This window comes from Lemur catta, chromosome 1, assembly GCF_020740605.2.
Source record: "Lemur catta isolate mLemCat1 chromosome 1, mLemCat1.pri, whole genome shotgun sequence".
Classification (NCBI taxonomy): domain Eukaryota; kingdom Metazoa; phylum Chordata; class Mammalia; order Primates; family Lemuridae; genus Lemur; species Lemur catta.
The window spans coordinates 215,797,143-215,815,537 of record NC_059128.1 but is presented as its reverse complement, the minus strand read 5'-3'; the positions used below and the strand labels follow the sequence as shown (position 1 = coordinate 215,815,537).

Below are 18,395 nucleotides of genomic sequence, written 5' to 3'. Positions count from 1 at the left end.
ATATATCTGGGATCATTTCCCATACTCCAGGAAGCAGTGTAGAGTGATGAACAGCCCATAGGATTTTAGAGACAGACAATCGTGAATATTAATATGCATTTCTCCACTTATCAGCTGGATAAACTTGGGCAATTAGTTTAGCACTTTTAAACCAGAGTTTCTCATCTGAAAAATAGGAATTACGTGCTTAAAGTTGATAATATCAAATTTACTCTCATGAAAGAAGGTAAGGAGTTTTGGAAAGTATAAATAGGAAAAATCTATGCTGGCTGAAGAGTGATCAGGAGAAATTTCAGAAAAATGGAGGACTTGAGCGGAGTTTTGAAGAATTGGGTAAGAAACCATTTTTGAACCACATGTGCAGTTTCAGGACTCTTTTAGGCTTTCTTATCTTTGGGAGGATTGATTAAAATCTAATTTAGACAGGATTAAACCCCAGTGCATTTGGAGTCTCCCTCTGAAGGCATTGGAATGGACAGAGTGACATAGGCTCTTTTCTTAGTCTTTGGCACTGCTGACAATCTGAGCAGGGAAAGTCCTATTAAGATGCAGGGTAAGACAGCTCACCTTTCCTCATATATCCAATTTCTCTACAACAATGGCTTCAAAATTTTTGCACATTAAAATCACTTGGGTAATTTAAGACCTGATGCCCAGGTCTTACTCTAGAACAATAAAATCAAAATCTCTGGGGAAGGAACCCAGTTATCAGTGTTCTTTTAAAACAACTCAGATGATTTCAAAATTCAGTTAAGTATAAAAACAGAGATTTAGTCTAGAATATTACTTCTCATACTTTATCATGCATCAGAATCTCCCGGAGGGCTTGTTAGACTACTGTTTGCTGGGTCCTACCCCCAGAGTGTGTGAGTCAGTAGGTCTGGGAGAGGGTTGGAGAGTTTTCATTTCTGACAAGTTCTGAAGATCACACTTTGAAAGCCACTGCTCTAGAACAATGCTTCTCAAGCTTTAATTGCATTGTAATCAACTGGGGATCTTGTTAAAATGCAAATTTTGCTTCAGTCATTCTTGAACAGGGCCTCTGCCTTTCCAACAAGCTCCAGGTAAGGCTGATGCTGTCCACACTTAGAGTAGCACGATTTGGTCCATTGACTGGTAAGGTTTGGTAAGAACCAGCATCACCCTGGAGCTTGTTAGAACTACACCAGACTATTGAATACGAACTTGCTTCTCAACAGTGCTGCACATTGGAATAATATGATGGAGTCAAAAAGATCCATCTTCAATCCCAAAGATTTTTGTTTAATTAGTGTAAGTGTGACCTGGACATTGGATTTTTAAATATCTTCCCAGAAGGTTGTAATATGTAGCAAAGTTTGTGAACTATTGAGTTAAATTATCTCTGGAGTTTTTTTTTTTTCCAGTTTTTAAAGTTTATGTTCTAAATTTGCATTATTAAAACTTTGAGAAAAAGTTATACAATAACATACTTATTTTAAAGTGCAGTGCAAATCATTGCTGTTCTTTTATGGAATGTTTTGTGATAGTTTATTTTAAAAGGAGGCCTTCAAGCTGGAGATGGACAGTCAATGGCTCAAGGGCCCCCCTCCTGTGTCCACAACAGAAATCACTGAATTCTCACAACATTCATTGTCGCCTAGCTTCACATGTCTTCTTAAGGCATTGTTTTAGGCAGCTACAGCCAGATGACTGGGTTTTCACATATGTCTGCCATATGCATGCTTTATTTTCATTAACACCAACATATTGAGAGCCAACTGCATGCCAGTTATTGGGTTACAAAATGAATCTGACACAATTCCTGCCTTCTTGCTGTTCCCAAAGCAGTAGAAGAGGTTGGATTTTAATGTAAAAAAAACTTAATGTAAGGTGTCACTGGTACTAACAAGTGATTAGAAGAATCAGCAGATTTCAGGAATCAAAGAAATCCCCAAAACCCATGGTACTCCACAAAGGTTGGTTTTAAACTGAATCTTGAAGAATAGGAAAAAAATACATGAACTAAGATTAGGAGAATTGTGTTTCTGATAAGGAGACACAGAATCAGAAAGTGGAGAAAGCTCCTGCCATGTTGGAGAAAAATAAGCCCACTAGCTTGCGAGAAGTGAAGAGATTGTGTGGAAGTGTCAGAGGACCATAGTTTAGACTGCCTTAACTGACACTTAGGAGAGTTTAAACTATATTGTAGGAAATAAGGAACTGATATTGAGCAATGAGTGAAATGCAGTGCTTTGGAAAATTTTTCTAACTAGAGATTATAGTAGAGATAGGTTGGAGGAGAGATTTTAAAGTAGAGAATAATGAGGATAAAATCATCATCTTATATTTCAAGTCCTTTTTTTATCCCTCCATTTCTAAAAAATAAATCTTACCACATTATATATTCATTTCTATTGATCTGCTTAAAAATTTTGTAATGAGACAGGTGTATTTTTTTGTTTTAGTATTAATGATAACAAAATGCAAAGCTTTGGTTGAGCATATCTAAATCAACTCAAATAAGTTTCCTTCTATTGTCTGTGTATAATTTTAACTAAGAAGAAAAATTCTGCTTGGCTGAAAAATTCCATGTGAGGCCTTCAAATTTCTAAATTATAGTTCTATATTTTATCATTTTCTTCACAATTACTTGAATTATGATTACTAGTATTTCTCTTTTCTTTTCTTTTTTTTTTTTTTGAGACAAGGTCTGACCTTGTTGCTTGTGTGCCTGTGCTAGAATGCAGTGGCATCATCACAGCTCTCTGAAACCTCAAACTCCTGGGCTCAAGTGATCCTCTTGCCTCAGCCTCCCAGGTAGCCGGGACTATAGGCACACACTGCCACATGCCCGTAATGTTTCTATTTTTTTGTACAGATAGGATCTCCCCATGTTGCCCAGACCAGTTTCCAACTCCTGGCCTAAAGCGATCCTCCCCTCTTGGCCTCCTAAAGTTCTAGGACTACAAGCGTGAGCCACTGTGCCTGGCCCTCTCTTTTATTTTTTAAGAGGAACAATATTTAATAGTTTTATAGGCACCACAACCTGGGTTCAAATCTTACCTTTTCCACTGGCTGACTTTATGACTTTGGGAAAACGTCTTTGAGCTTTAGCTCCCTAATCTGTAAAGGTGGATATGTGGAGTTTTTTTTTGTTTGTTTGTTTTGTTTTGTTTTTCTATTTTGAACTTTAACTACTATGATTGTAGGTACCATGCCTGTCTTTTTCACCACTGTATTAGAAGTGCCTAGCACAAGGTCTGTAATATATGTGATGAATTAATGAATAAGCCTAATAGACCATAGTATTGATTTTGACAACATAGTGTTGGATGAAATATTTGTAAAAGATGCAGATCTCAAAGCTTCAAGACATGCAAAGATATCTTGGGGGATGTTTTTGCCCACTAATCTGTGGACTGACACCTGCGCTATTCACTGAATTCAGATGCACTGTGAGACAAGTCTGTGTAAGACTAATGGTTGCAGAATATGAGTAATGACAGGCATTTGCTTTCATTATTGATAGTGATATGCTTCATTTTTCATCTTAAAAAAATCACATTGAATTGATTTGTTAATTATGAAAGTTTTTGAACATCTTTGAAGTATCATAGGAAAGGTTATATGTTATTATTAGAATTAAAAGCCAATGGCAGGACTGCTACCAGAGCTAAGGTATTTCTACTTGCTTTTGTGAAAGAAAGGGATCACAGTGTTGCTCATTTTCACTGTGCTGCAAACCCACAGTGTATTCTGTCAACCAATGCTTAGAAGAAAAATTTTAGTCTCTAAGCCCCAAACCACTAATCAGTTCCATAAATCAGTAAATTCAGTGAGGAAAATAAATCAGTCAGCTGGATTATTTGACCAGTGGTTTGTAACACAGTGCATCATACTGAAAGCACTGAATCAATATAGCTTAAAGTATGCTGACTTTTACATCCTTTACATTGTTTCATTTTAAATGCATAGTTGTTCTTTCTTACTGGATGTAAGATAAAATACATTGTTTTTTTTTTCTTTCATGACATTTTAAGAAATTTAAGATGAAATATGGGATAATGGTCATCCAGCCCACTTCCCCTTGATGTGAAAACTCTAGATTTGGAGATAAAAAGAAACAGCAACAACAAAAATCAATCAACAACACTAATAATGACTCTTTGTATCCTACTTTTATAGTTTAAGATGTGGTTTATTTTTTATTTTCCTACCTTAATTGATCTTCATAGCAACCCAGTGAAGCATTCAGAGCAAAGAAATACCCAGAGAGACTAAATTACTTGGAGTTATTGAGGTCACAAAACTATGAACTAAAGTTCAGTTCTCAGTCTAGTATTGTTCTCAGTCTAGTATTTATTTAAAAGCTAATGGAATAGGGGGAAAATCACATCTTTCCCTGAAATTTTGTAAGAACTGCTGTTTCAGAGAGTTAAATTCAGTAATAATAATTGTTTAGTTTTCTACTGTGCAATGCACTCTGGATGCAAATAAAAATAAAAACACATATTTCATACTCTTAAAGACTTCCTAGTTTGCGGGGAAACTCAAACACATAAATATGAAGAAACAATGTGATAAGTTCTGTGTATGGAATGCTATGGAATTTGGATGAGGGAATTGATAATTTGCCTGGGTGGACATTCCATTGTACCATAATTTATATAACTACTTTTTTGTTGGAGGATTTAACAGCTCAGACCATCATCCTTCTTTGCTGAATATTCAATAATAGCATTTTCCTGTTGAGAATGGGGGTGGTGGTGAAGAAATGATTTAAGAAAATGATAAACAAGTAACAGAAATAAATATTAATTTCATGACTAAGGAAAAAATGATTGAGTGGCCTGCAAATATTATCATAAATATTATAATTACAGATATTATGGCAAGAGATTATAGGATTATAGGAGAAAATAAAGAAAATAACCAGGTACCATTTTTACTTTTAGGTTAAGGTTTTGTGGGATATGATCGTATTCACACTTTAACAAACTATCTTTGTTGAGAACATTTTGAGATATGGGAAATGCTATTGGATTTTCTAGGGAATATGACATTAAAAATGCACAAATTATAAACCCAAATATCTCCAGTCTCTCTCAATAGCTTCCACATGGATTTTTAATGGGTCATAAGATGTATTTTTTCATGGCCTATTCTACAAAATAAACCCAGAATTTCATAATACAGCTGTACACTTTTATAACTTTTCTTGATAACAAGCAATAAGGAATCTGTCCTTAGAAGTTACTTGGGAAGATACTGGATTTACATGTTGAAAAGACAGTTTGTAATGAACTTACTTCTCCCTTCTTCCCTCTCTCCTCTCTCTCCCTCTCTTCTCTTCTTCTTCTTCTTTGCAACTTCATTAATTGTCATGTTGTTTTCTTCTGTGTGTTTTAGATTGATTCTTACCTTTTTGTTACTGGAATAATCTGATGTGGATAATGGATAGAACTTAAGTTGAATAGAACATAGCACTTGTACAAAGTGCATTTTTCTGGTCAAATATCATTTTACAAGATATTTAATATCTCAGTTGTAACATGTTCCCCAAACTCTTTCCTTCCTTTTCATTCCCTCCAACCCTGTAGCATCCTACACACATGTACATGCACACACAAACATGCATGCACACACACACATCAGTCCCGTGTATCCTATGATTTTTGCCATCTTAGACTTTGTACCATGTAGTTTTTCTGCCTTTCTGTTTAGATTACATATTTGAATATATTATCTGGTAAATTTTATCTTCAGTTTTTTCTTACATGCTTAATTATGGAAATATGACCTAGAAAAACTATGAAAAAGTATGCGTAAAGAGAAACTACTGCTGATTCATTTATTTATTCAGCAAATAGTGAATAATAGCTTCTAAGACCAAGATATCATGCCAGGCAATGGAGATAATAAAAGTTTCTGGTGCATTAAACTTGCCCATAGAATAGTGGGAGCCTCAGAAAGATTCACAGAGGAAGGTGTGTTCACCAAGGATAATATCTGTTAGGTTCATTGCCCTTTTTTTAGCTCAAGCATGACATTTGTCATATAGTAAGTACTCAATAAATACTTATGAGAAGAATGACTTTTAAATCAGGGAAATTATGGAGGTATTTACAAGGTGCTGTCTGAGAAATCAACTAAGGCTAGAGTCGTACTACAACGTTTAGGATGGCAGTTTTCATTTCCTTCATTTATGTACTTTATACCCTAAAAAGAAGTTAGAACTTTTATATACCATGTAATAAAGCCAAGTGGTCAAATACTGTGTTTATAATAAAATGAAATTTTGCATGTCAAAATGCTTATAAAGAAAAAAAAAGGAGGCATTCAATGAGTATAATTTCTTGAGATTTTCTTTTCTCATTTGTTACTTTCATTCTCTCCTTCCACTTAAATTTCAACTTGAGATTGATTGAGGTTTTGTAGGTCCTGAAGCTTATCTGATTTTGGGTACCTCTTTGAAAAAATAAACATAACATAATGAAATAAAAATTAAGTGCAAGAGTGAGTATTTAAAGTGAGAAAATAAATCACAAAAGTTTAAATTTCTAAAAAGCTGGGAACTACCATAAAGATGATAAAATCTAGGCAAATAATAAAATATTTTAATTAATTATCTGATAGCTGCAAGTCCATAAATTTCTTTTATATTATTTTGGATATAGAATGTTAAAGATAAGTCAACCTTTTCTATAGAGTGATTAATCAAAATTGATCCTTTTTTAATAACTTAAAAATGTTTCTTTTAGCTTCACAGCTCATAATTATCTGATGATTAGTGATGGTGAGCATCTTTTCATATACCTATTGGCTATTTGTATATCTTCTTTATAAAAATGTGTATTCAAGCCCTTTGCCCATTTTTTAATTGAGTTATTTGTGTTTTTTGCTATTGAGTTGTAGTAGTTCTGTGTATTTTGGATATAAGTCCCTTAATAGATATACAGTTTGTACGTATTTTCACCCATTCTGTAGGTTGCCTTTTCATTCTGTTGATTGTTTCCTTTGCTGTGCAGAAGCTTTTTAGTTAGATATAGTCCCACTTGTCTATTTTTTGCTTTTGTTGCTTGTACTTGTACTTTTAGTATCATGTTCAATAAGTAAGTCATTGCCAAGGCCAATGTCAAGAAGTTTTTCCCTCACATTTTCTTCTAGTATTTTTATAGTTTCAGGTCTCATGTTTAAATCTTACATTCATTTTGAGTTGATTTGTGTGTATGGTGTAAGATAAGGGTCCAATTTCATTCTTTTGCCTGTAAATGTCTAGTTTTCCCAACACCATTTGTTGAATACTATTCTTTCCCTTCATTACCTTTTTCCATTTCTTTTTTGCATGTGGTTTTATAATTGGATTTGGTTTGTTGATCCCAAGAGCATCAGCTGTGTTATTTTCAAAATGTAATAGTCAACTTTATAACATGATTTAGAATGAGATACTCCTTTTGGAAAGGACAAAATTAAGAAGATTCTTGAATGCCAGATTAGATACTCGGACTCTATTTGTCATGTAATTGTAATCTTTATTCAGCAAATGTTTACTGGGATCCTTAATATAAATAGAATATATACTACCCTGCATAGTCTCTCTCTCCCTCTCCCTCTCCCTCTCCCTTTCCCTTCTTACCCCTATATTATACAAGTGTATTTTAGATATGATCTCTGGTTTGGAAAGATTACAGTTTACTTGTGGTTGGGAGAGAAAACAAAATATTTTAAAGGAATAAAATTATAAATTCTGATAAATATATTTCTAGATCTAGGAATAAGGCAGCTATGAAATGAATGAAAGCACTTGGTATTTGGTATGTCATTTTAAGTGTGTCAGGGATTTCAGTGTGAAGATATAAGGGGTATGACCTTCCAAGCTGAAGGAAGTAAGTTAGCAAAAACTTGGATTTTAGAAGGTAGGAGGAGGAATATCATATTATTATAAGCAGCAAATAAATATATTGGAGTAAAAGTGCCAGGCAGCAGACATGTATGTTGTATACATAACTTTGAATATCAGGCTGAGATGCTGTGTTTTATTTCATTTTTATTTTAAAAAATGTTTGTTCCAATAAGGAAACATAAATTCCTAAAAATAATGTCTTTTCATGACCCTTTTAATCAATAGCATGTATTTATTCCATAGCATTTATTTAATATCAACTATGTACATGTAACTGGGCTAGATGTTGCAGGGAGTGCCTTCAAGAGTCTTGCATTGTAGGGATGGAGATGGAGGTGTAAACAAATAACTCTAAAACCATGTTCTAAATGCCATTATGGAGATATGCACTTGAAATAAGAAATTCTGGAAAAGGGAACTACTGTCTCTAAAGGGTTTGGTCAAGACTTATGGGGGAGTTTAGTAAGATAGGCCTTAAGGCCTTAAAACCTTAAAGGATGAAGAGAGTTGGCCAAATTTAGAGGTAGGAAGATAGGCTTTCCAAAAAGAGGGAATAAAAGTGGACCAACTGCAGCCTAGTTGAAGATCAAGGGGGAACTTAGGAAATGACAAAATGCTCTATGAAGCTGGTTACAGTGGATGGAAGAGGTGACAGCTGATAAGCTGCAAGTGTGGATTGGAGCCAGGTTGTAAAGAACATCAGAGAAAGGGAAGAATCAGTGGAGTTTGTAAACAGGAAAATGACATGAGTCATTTGCAGGAAACTTGAAGAATGGGTGGGCTCAGCTACTGTGAGTTAGGGCAGTGGCTTCGAGGATGGAGAGGAAGACTGGAAACTAAGGAGGAATTATCACTGCGTAGCGAAGGGCTCCTATGAGCTGGCACCAAAGTACACTACACTGAAGATAAATAATAGATAAGGGTAAGTCACTTGCCACTTTTTGGGATTTTAGGAGGCAGATGAGGACCCTCCCAAAGAGAGTAGTTTTCAGCTTTTATCTATAAAAAGTCTCATTTCAAATTGTTTACTGATTGTTTTTTTAATGGACTTGGTAAGTCTCCCAAAGCATACCATCTAAAAGTCATTATCACCTTGTGGTTCATATGAAACATTCACACAGTTTTCTCCCTGCCTGGTTTTAGCAGTTTTCTCTTACTTTAAGCTTTATAGTTGCTTTTTTCTTCTATTCCAGCTACATGAACCAATGTTCTTAGCATTTGTCCTGGAAAGTCTTTACTTTAGAAAGACATTATGCAAAATTTGGGATTTCATTATTCTTTCTCACAAGAATTGCCACTGAACTTGATATTTTCCAGTAGCTGCTTTTATTTACAATGCATAAGTACCTTGCATTTAGTTCGGACCTTGCATATTAATTCTGCCTTCATTAGCAATCTCTATTGGTTAGGATTAGGGTTGTCTCTGCATTGTACAGACTAAAATAACAAGGGCTCATTTTCTCACCTAAAAGCCAGACCTGGGTAATTGAATGCCGGATAGATGCCACTGCTCACAAAGTTCTCAGGGGCCCAGCTCCTTCCAGCTCACCTGCCACTGCTCACTCGGGAGTAGCCCTTGTTTTCATGGTCTGAGATGATCCAGTTACCACCTCCCTGTCCAGGCAGCAATAAGGCAAAGGGTTGAGAAAAGGGACAAAGGACATTTACAAGCTGTCATTAAGGAAGGATTCTTCAAGCTTATTTGGACCTTTGGCTTACATCTCATTAGCCAGTACTATGTCCATTGGAGCTACATCTGGGATATGTAGGGAAATGTAGCTAAATCATCTATTAGTTTGCAAGAAGGCAAGAATAATATTAGGGGAAATTAAACTTAAAAGAACAAGTGGAGGAAATATGGTATTTTGGGCAGATAACCACGATAGAGAGCCAGAAAACCTTTGTTTAGATGTGGTTTCCCCTGTGTTACCTTGCTAAAATTTGTTTGTGCTTCTAAAAATTAAGGTAATCAATCTGTCCTAAATTATTCCTAGCGTTTATGGTTGAGGATCAAATCCAACTGACGAATTTATCAGCACTTTGAAAATTAAACGTTGAACAAATATAAAGCATTATCTTCTAAAGCATTAAGCAAGCTGTTGAAAATAAACTCAAAGAATATTGCTGAGGCAATATTTCAGTTTTTATGTCAGCCCCATGGTAAACTTATTTGACAAGAAGAGTGATCAGGCATTAATGACAAACAATTCTTATGTAGAGAGGACACATCTTTGTTTATGAGTTCCTTGCATTTGATTCTTCTATCAACTCTGTGCAGAAAGGATTATTATGCCCATTTTAAAGACAGGAGAACTAAGGCAGGGAGGTTAAATATATAGCTCAAAGCCATGTAACTGAGTAGTGGGTTTAGAAACTATGTTGTCTGGAAATATCTTACACTCTTGTTATCTGTGTTGCTACTCTAGTCTTTATATGTCACATGTTTTGTTGCCCATTTGGTAAAGTCTAGATCTCTAAGATTAGAGTGACAGACTCTCAGTTATTTATCCTTACTTTATTTACATGGTGTTCTTTCTCATTTCTCCCCAGTGTAAATCAAATCCTCCAATCTGCCAATCCCTTCATGCATACACCTGTTACTCTGTAAAACCACCTAATTTGCTGCTCCAATAAAATGTTCTTCTGTTGCTGGCTTTCTTTACGTCTGCCCCTTCTGTAAGTGCCAAGTTAGGTTCTACCTGTGTGAGGCACTTCAGGCCACATAGATCTTCCATTTTCCTGAACTTCTTAACACAGAGAATATATATAGAATGCATATATTACATTTAATTATAGAAGTAAATTATACATTATTGGATTATTCCATATGTCTTAGATTTTTCTCCGCAACTAGACTTTAAGGTTTTATATTTCTTACATTATTTTAGTAGCACCAGGACAATGGTAAGAATATAGGAGAACTAAAACTAGTTCAGGTCTAAATTGAGCCAACAATCCATAAGCAACTACTAAGGTTTAGTCTCAATTTTCATGACAAATGAGGAAACAGGTTTGAAGAAGCAAAGACACTGATCCAATGTCAACAGCTAGGAATAGAATCCTGCTATGCTAAACTTGTTGCCTAAGGCTTGATGCTCTACAACTCTCAATTGAACATTTGACTGAAAGCCAAATACTGTGTGTACACCCATGTGTGTGTGTGTGTGTGTGTTTAGCTTACTGAAGCATTCCTCAGTAATAGTAGCCCTTGGGTTAATTTACGCATATCTTTTATCAAAAACTGAGAAGACAAGAACTGATAGGAATTTTATCAGTAGAAAAGGTAGATAAGAACTTTTAATTAAGTCAAAATATAAAAGTTAACTGCAGAGATATTCTCTTATGCATGTAGTCATGAGATATTCAATTCATATCCATGTTGCCATCTACAGGGCCTAACTATACAATTGCTTTTCTTCCGTATATAATGTAAATTGTTTTAGGATGGAGGCAATTTTATCTGCTTATGCTCATTTTGCAATCCTGAAAGTAACTGGAATAATGCCAAGCATATATAATTATAGAAATACATTGTCAGAAGAAAATTAGAAGATTATCTTCTTCTTTATCTTTTTTCTGATGTATAAATTCCTTTTCCAAGTGAATTTTATAGACTGTTGAGTATTTTCAGTGTTAGGCAACTAAAATATTTAAAGAGAACAAGTATGTTCATATTTCATCTTAGGATGTTGAATTAAATTTGCCAAATTAATTTTTAATGGTTTTGAATATACATATATAAAATATATCCATTATAGCTTAAGCTATCAATCATCTATCCATTTATATATCTTTGTTTACATGTGAAAAACTGAAATATTAAGAGAAAAGTTTTGTGCTCATTGTTACTACCAATGAGCCAGGGATTTCTCCATTCCTCTTCTGTGTTCAAAACAATGTTCAGAACCACAGGGAAAAGACTGAAAATAAGAATTTCTGCCATATATTTAAAGATCATATTTTATTATTCCTTATGACTACAGATAAGTTTTTTACAGTTGAGGATTTTTTGATTCAAATTATTTAATTGTTAGAAAAAATCATCTTATGTTATACTGTTTGAGTATGTGTTCATTTTGAGAAGCAAGGATGCTGGACCCTCAGATCCAGCTGGGACCCTTAGAAACCTTCTAATCTAACCGCTTTATTACACATGAGTCTATGTAACTTACCTAACTTACCTGAAGTTACATAGGCAATCAATGGTGGGACAGAGTCAAGAAGTCAGTTCTCCTCATTTTTAGACCTTCTCTGTCTCTCTCTTTCGCTTTCCTTTTCCCTACCAATTTTTATTAATAGGTTTTAATTCTCAAAAGAATCATTGTATGAAGCAAGACAGTTTACTCAAGAGGTCACTAATTCTTCTTTTCTGTCTTCTTTTTTGCCTCTCTAGCCCTCTTCAATCTAATTCCCGTGGGCCTGCGTGTGGTGGCCATCCAAGGGGTGAAGGCCAGCCTCTATGTGGCCATGAATGGTGAAGGCTATCTCTACAGTTCAGTAAGTACCGTGCAGTGTGTGTGTGTGTGTGTGTGTGTGTGTGTGTGTGTGTGTCAACTGCCAAAACACCCGATGAGAGGTCATGGAATAACCGTTATTTTAGGGAAGAAAATTGGAAATTGAAGTCATTTTATGTTTTCCGATCCAGTTCAGGATTATTATGAGGATTTTATAATTTAGGATGTTAAAGATCATGTTTTGTTAAGTGAGAAAAAGCCAGTTACTTTCCGTGCAATATAAATTCTCTATGTCTAGCTTCCACTTCTAGAGAATAGTCTATCTTTTGAATTTTACCTGTTTAATTCAAGAAGTAAGACATTTTTCCTTTCTCTCATTATCGCTCCTTCAAGTACAGAGGATAGCTTAAGAACAGAAATTCTTCAGTAGACAAATTGAAGGGAGTCTTTTCTGTCCTATTGTGGAGAAAAAACTTTTAGAATAGATTGTGGTTTTGTTTGTATTTAATAAATGTGTAGTATCTAATGCATCAGATTCTCAGAGTAACTGCTTAATTCAAAGTCAATATGAACTGGATTGGAGGCAAGGATATTTCATTTTCATTTGCATTTCAGTTACTATCTAGATATTCCTTTGGGCAAATCACACCCCATCTTTGGCTTTATTTTTGGACCTTTTAAATGAGAGTGGTGGACACCATGTTGTCTAACATCCCTTTCAATTCCCAAACTGGTAGAATTAGGTAGCATCAGTGGCTACATTATCAGCACTAACATGTTGTAAAGTAGTTAACACTATTCTCATGCCTGTCTCACTCTCAAGATAATAATTTATGCATTGAGAGGATGTGGCTGCAGTGAATGTTGTGTGTATATATATAATTTCTGCTTTCTCATAAGAGAATTGGCTATTTGTAGTTCATGAAAAAAATTCCTTGAAAATCATGGTTGCAAATTTCCACCCTTACTTTCCATGATCTTAGTAAATAACACAAGGTGACTTGGGAAGTTCATGTATGCCTACTGGATTTTAAATTAGTTATTGACTAGTTTTTATTAAGCTCTTTCATTATTAAATTAAACAAATATCTGGTATACTGTGGCTCTGAAACCTATACCTCAAAATATGACACTTTGACATGTTGAACTGGATCAAGGTCTCCCTGACTTTCCCATCCCCCTCCTGTCTCTCAGTCCTTTCTGTCCCAAAGCACAGAATGAAGTTCTTTTATCTGCCTAAAGTTTGGACTGCCAAGGAAGAAAACAATTACCTCTGGTCTCTTGCTTGAGTTTTTCATTAACTGAATTCATATCTCAGGAAGAAAGACTGAAGTCTCTCAACACATCTGAACAGAATTTTGTCTCAAACCACTGTCTGCTCTGTGGGCCCAACAGACTGTCCCAGGCCATTGAATGCCCCAAAAATCATTTACTACCCCCCTAAAATCATCCACACTTCCCTATCTCACTTTTCCTTAAGAAGAATGGGGTATACCCATCTATATTGCATGGTGGCACAATCACCCTCTGTGATTCTACCCTGTGCACGTTAATAAATTTGTGTGCCTTTACTCCCATTAATCTGTTTTGTCAGTTGATTTTTGGTGAACCTTCAGAGGGCAAAGAGAAAGAATTCTCTTGGCTCTAAAACATACATTATTCTTACTTACTAGTAATACATTTGTCATTCTTATTAGAATTCTTAAAGTTGCTATTTTGCTGTTGAATATATTTTGATCTAAATACACAATTATATACTATGTGTGTACATATGCATGTTTTCAACAGTTTTTACTCAAAATAATACTTAAATACCTTTTCTGTCAAAATACTGGTCTTCATTCTTAGAGTGTCATAGTTCTAATAGTTCTTAATGTCCAGTTATGGTGAGTCCATTTTAAATGTAGGAATTAAAATAAGAGGGGAAAAAAAAGGTAACAAGTTGCTGTTTTGAATAATTCTAATTAAACTTTTTTTTATAAAAAAGCTTTGTGTTAAAAATTAAAATGTGGAGATGGTCTTAGGATAGTATTGCTTTAAAGATTTAATCAGTCATTAAATAAGCAGCTAAAGGTAGATTGTATCAATTATATTTAAATGGTCATAATTCAGATTGTAATTCTGCAAAAACTGTAGAGTTCAGATCTTCAGCCTAGAGTTGATTTCCAGAGGCCAAGGAAGAAGGAAAACACAGAACATTTGACAACAGTATTGTAGGGAGGAAACAGTTACGCAGAAGCCTGTGTGTGTGTGTGTGTGTGTGTGTGTGTGTGTGTGTGTGTGTGTGTGTATGTGTTTAGGGGGTTGGTTTCATTCTCTGCAGCTTTTTCAGAGATGAGTTATTTCTGTCCTTGCTTAGAACTGAGGTGAACCTAAGGCGGGAATGGGTAGGGGGAGCACGGTGGGAGGGGTTAATTTTAGAGAATTTTACTGCAGGATTTTTTTGTAATGGTGCTGACCAATTGAGTTACCTGTTTTGGGTACATCGATTTTCAGTTCTCTCCACTTAAATCAAACTTGCCTCAAACCAAGAATCACAATGCTTTCTCTTGGTGAGTTAAAAACCAGCTGCTAACCTTGGCTTTTCTGAGGTGTTATGTATATATTAAGGTTGGAAGTCCTCTGAAAAGCAGTTTCCTGTTTGATGTGAAGCAATGTAGCTGGGCACACCAATAAGGGCTTTAATTGGGGTATGTGGAGGGAGAGCAGAGTGGCTGGGACAAACGGAAGAGGCTCTAAAGAAGCTGTTAGAATCCAAAAGAAATTCACAAAGGTATCATATATCTTGTGTCAGTTACCTGGCTCTATTCATATTTAAGCTAGGAATGAATTCCCTTGTGACTTTTGATTTCTCTTCTTTCACTGGGAGACAGGAGGAAAGAGTGGTAAAGATGGAGTGACTGTTAGGTAGCATAGAGCTGTAGTTTTAAAATCCATTCTGAAAATCTGTGTTTTAATAGGTGAGTTTAATCTGTATAGATTTGATGAGGTTATTGGTGTATCTGAATTTTTTACCATAATAGTTTATATTTTTTAAATCAACTTCTGCTTCTTTTTTAAATTTCTGTTGCATTATTGAAATTTTTTTCTACGTTTTAAAAATCCTTCTGCTAGTTTGTAAACTTAAGCTATATTTTTATTCCTTTAATGGTTTATTCTTATTTTTTTAACATACATAAATAATTACATAGTTTGCTAAATATTTTTAGTGTTTCTGTTTTCCTTCCAAACAGCTCATGGCCCTTAGGATGTTTTCTTGCTAGTAAATATCACAACTTTTCCTGCCAATGTGATTAGTTGAACTTTAAAATAAAATCATATGGATAATTAGTTATTTTATAGCTAGTCATTTAATTTATCAATCTTTTGGATAATTTCTATGCATATAGTTTTTGTTTGCATGTATATGTATATCACATGTGGTCTCTCTGGTTCACTTCTAAACTAAATGTTTAATTGCTATGTGTAAGGGAGGGTCTGTAGATGGTGAATTCACTTGTTTTGGTATCCTTTCACTTTCACTCTTGAATTGCACTTTAGACAGATAGAAATTCTGAGTAGACCAATATTTTTCTTACCCTGTATATATTTTATCTTCCTATCATGCTTTCCAGTATCTTGTGCTGAAAATTTGAATATAATCAAAGAATGTTAAATTTTAAGTTAGAACTGCTTAAATGGAGAGAACAAAGCCCAAGCAAGTCTCCTTGTCCCATTGTCCTCCATAAATTAACTCATGTTGGCATCATGTTATATTTAAGCAGTTCGAACTGAACCTTGTATACATAAAACAATTGGAGATATACATTGTTTGGTATAAAATTATTAAGCTAGATTATTTTCAAGTTGTGGTTAGAAAACTGATTATATAATATTTTAGATAATTATATGAAGTGATATATGTAATAAGATATACATAAAATAAAAATAATATTTATTATAGTGGCATCGCTGATGCTGTCATATTTGCCTCTTTATGTTGCGTATCTGTGTAATTCATAATCTTCCTTGTAGCTCAGCTCAAATGGTTACCTGATATGTCACCTGTCTCCATTCCATTCTCAAGTGGGAATTAGATGCTATTTCTGCTTTAATATCACAGCAGTTGGATTTTGTTTTGCTGGTGGGCAGGAACTATATCATATTCATCTTTGCTATCTGGGCCACACAGTTCCCTCAACCACAGCATTAAGCACTTTCTTTGGGAAAGAATTCTCACTAAAGACTTGTTGAATTTGAAAGAATTGCTTATTCCAAAATAGATGGAACAAATTTCATAGACTAGTTGGACAATTAACTATGATTACGTCAATTAAACCTTTATTGGTGCACTTACAAATCACTGCACAAATGCTGTTTTGTTCTCCAAGTCAATCTCAGTAAACCTAAAATTCATTCAACGTGTGTTTATTAGAACTCTGCCACATACCAGGTGCTACACTATATACTGAGTATACAAAGGTGGGTAGAATAGATAAGATCCTTACCTTCTTAGAGTTTGCACTTATTGCCATAATTAGCTATGGAAAGGAGTTGGGGCCAACTGGAAAGTTAGAGGGCACAGCCTCCAAGACCACCAAGTTTGAGGGGTTCACAGAATCACTTTCTGGTTTGATAATTTGCTAGGACTGACAAAACTCAATGAAAGCTATCATTGTTAATACTCCTGGTTATACTTTATTACAAGAAAAAGGGTATAGATTAAAACCAGCCAAGAGAAGAAACACATAGGGCAGAGTCCAGCAGAAGTACCAAATTCAGAGCTTCTAGTGTCCTTTCCCTATGGAGTGAGGGTCTTTTGTTACCATTGTGTCTTTTGGTACCAATGTGTGATAATAGGCATGGTATATTGCCAACCAGGAAGCTCACCTGAGCTTCTATGTTAAGAGATTTTATTGAGGTACATTTTGCAGGCAGGATTCATTGATTGCCTGTGTGGTTGATCTCAGTCTTCAGGTCCTCTGATACTGAGTGACCCTACATCACATTGTGGTTCTTTGATTAGCCCAAGGCCCTCAGGCAAACAAAGATTACCTTCCAGAAGCCAAGGGCAAAGGCTCTTTTTGGGCAAGGTTAAATTCTTTATGTGTATACAGACCTGTCCAACATCCAGTTGAGGTGAATGCCATATTCCATGAATATATTTCTCTGACTCTGCCTCCAGTGCCACTCCCTTACCGTTCTGCCTGCCATCTCTTTTCTTAACCCAACTTGAAAGAAGGAAATGATGAAAGAAAAGAAAGTTATGGGAGTAACACCTGGCACATCAGCATTTGGGAAATAAAAATATAACTCAATGGTTTGGACAACTTGAGAGCCTTGACATTTGCGTTTGGGAAAATGACACTTAAAAATAACAGTGCAATTTGAATAATTTGAAACATGTCTAGAACTTGTAACTAGGCAAAAACTCTTCAACCTTTTTTAATGAATAGTTTGATGTACTTAGCACACATATCACTGTCATTTCAGTGATTAATAATGATTAACATGTTTTACAAGGTTTATTTTTCCTAACTACAGCTAGTATTTATTCACTTTATAAACTTAAAACAATTATCCTAATCTGAATTAGATAGTTTATGAACTAATGGGATTTTTTTCAATTGAGGGATAAATTACAAGTCAAATTATATGAACACAAATTTGCATTTTAACACTGTCTTAACCCTTACCAATTATATTTGAAGCTAAATCAGTGATAAAGTCACTCCTTTAAGTGACTGCTTTAATAAATAAGTAATATTATAAGTTATCCTGAGAGTAGCTATAAAAATGATAGTCATAGCAGCACCATTATTAATGGCTGTGCTGGAAGAAGTAATATACTGTACTGTACTTTGTTTAGTTTTTGTTGTTTCTAAAGGGCATTTAGATTTGTATTTAATTTTCACAGCAAGTCTGTGAGAATGGATAGGAATGAACTATTAGATATTGATGAAAATCTGAGGCTTAGAGAGGTTCTTAATTTAAACAAGCTCATCCTGGTGAGTAACAGAACCAGAGCTTAAATCTAGGTCTTAACTTCAAAAACCATGAGCTTTTCATAATACCATACTGCCCTTGGCCTTATGTAT

General features: G+C 34.8%; 1 protein-coding gene across 2 annotated transcripts in view; it reads left to right on the top strand.

Annotated features, from left to right (window-relative positions):
• FGF12 (fibroblast growth factor 12) overlaps positions 1–18,395 on the top strand; it is a 514,517-nt gene that overhangs the window by 346,543 nt on the left and 149,579 nt on the right. For both annotated transcript variants that reach the window (XM_045539944.1, XM_045539942.1), the window contains exon 3: positions 12,258–12,361. In XM_045539944.1, the coding sequence (XP_045395900.1) occupies positions 12,258–12,361 (104 nt within the window). The remainder of the gene's footprint in view (positions 1–12,257; positions 12,362–18,395) is intronic.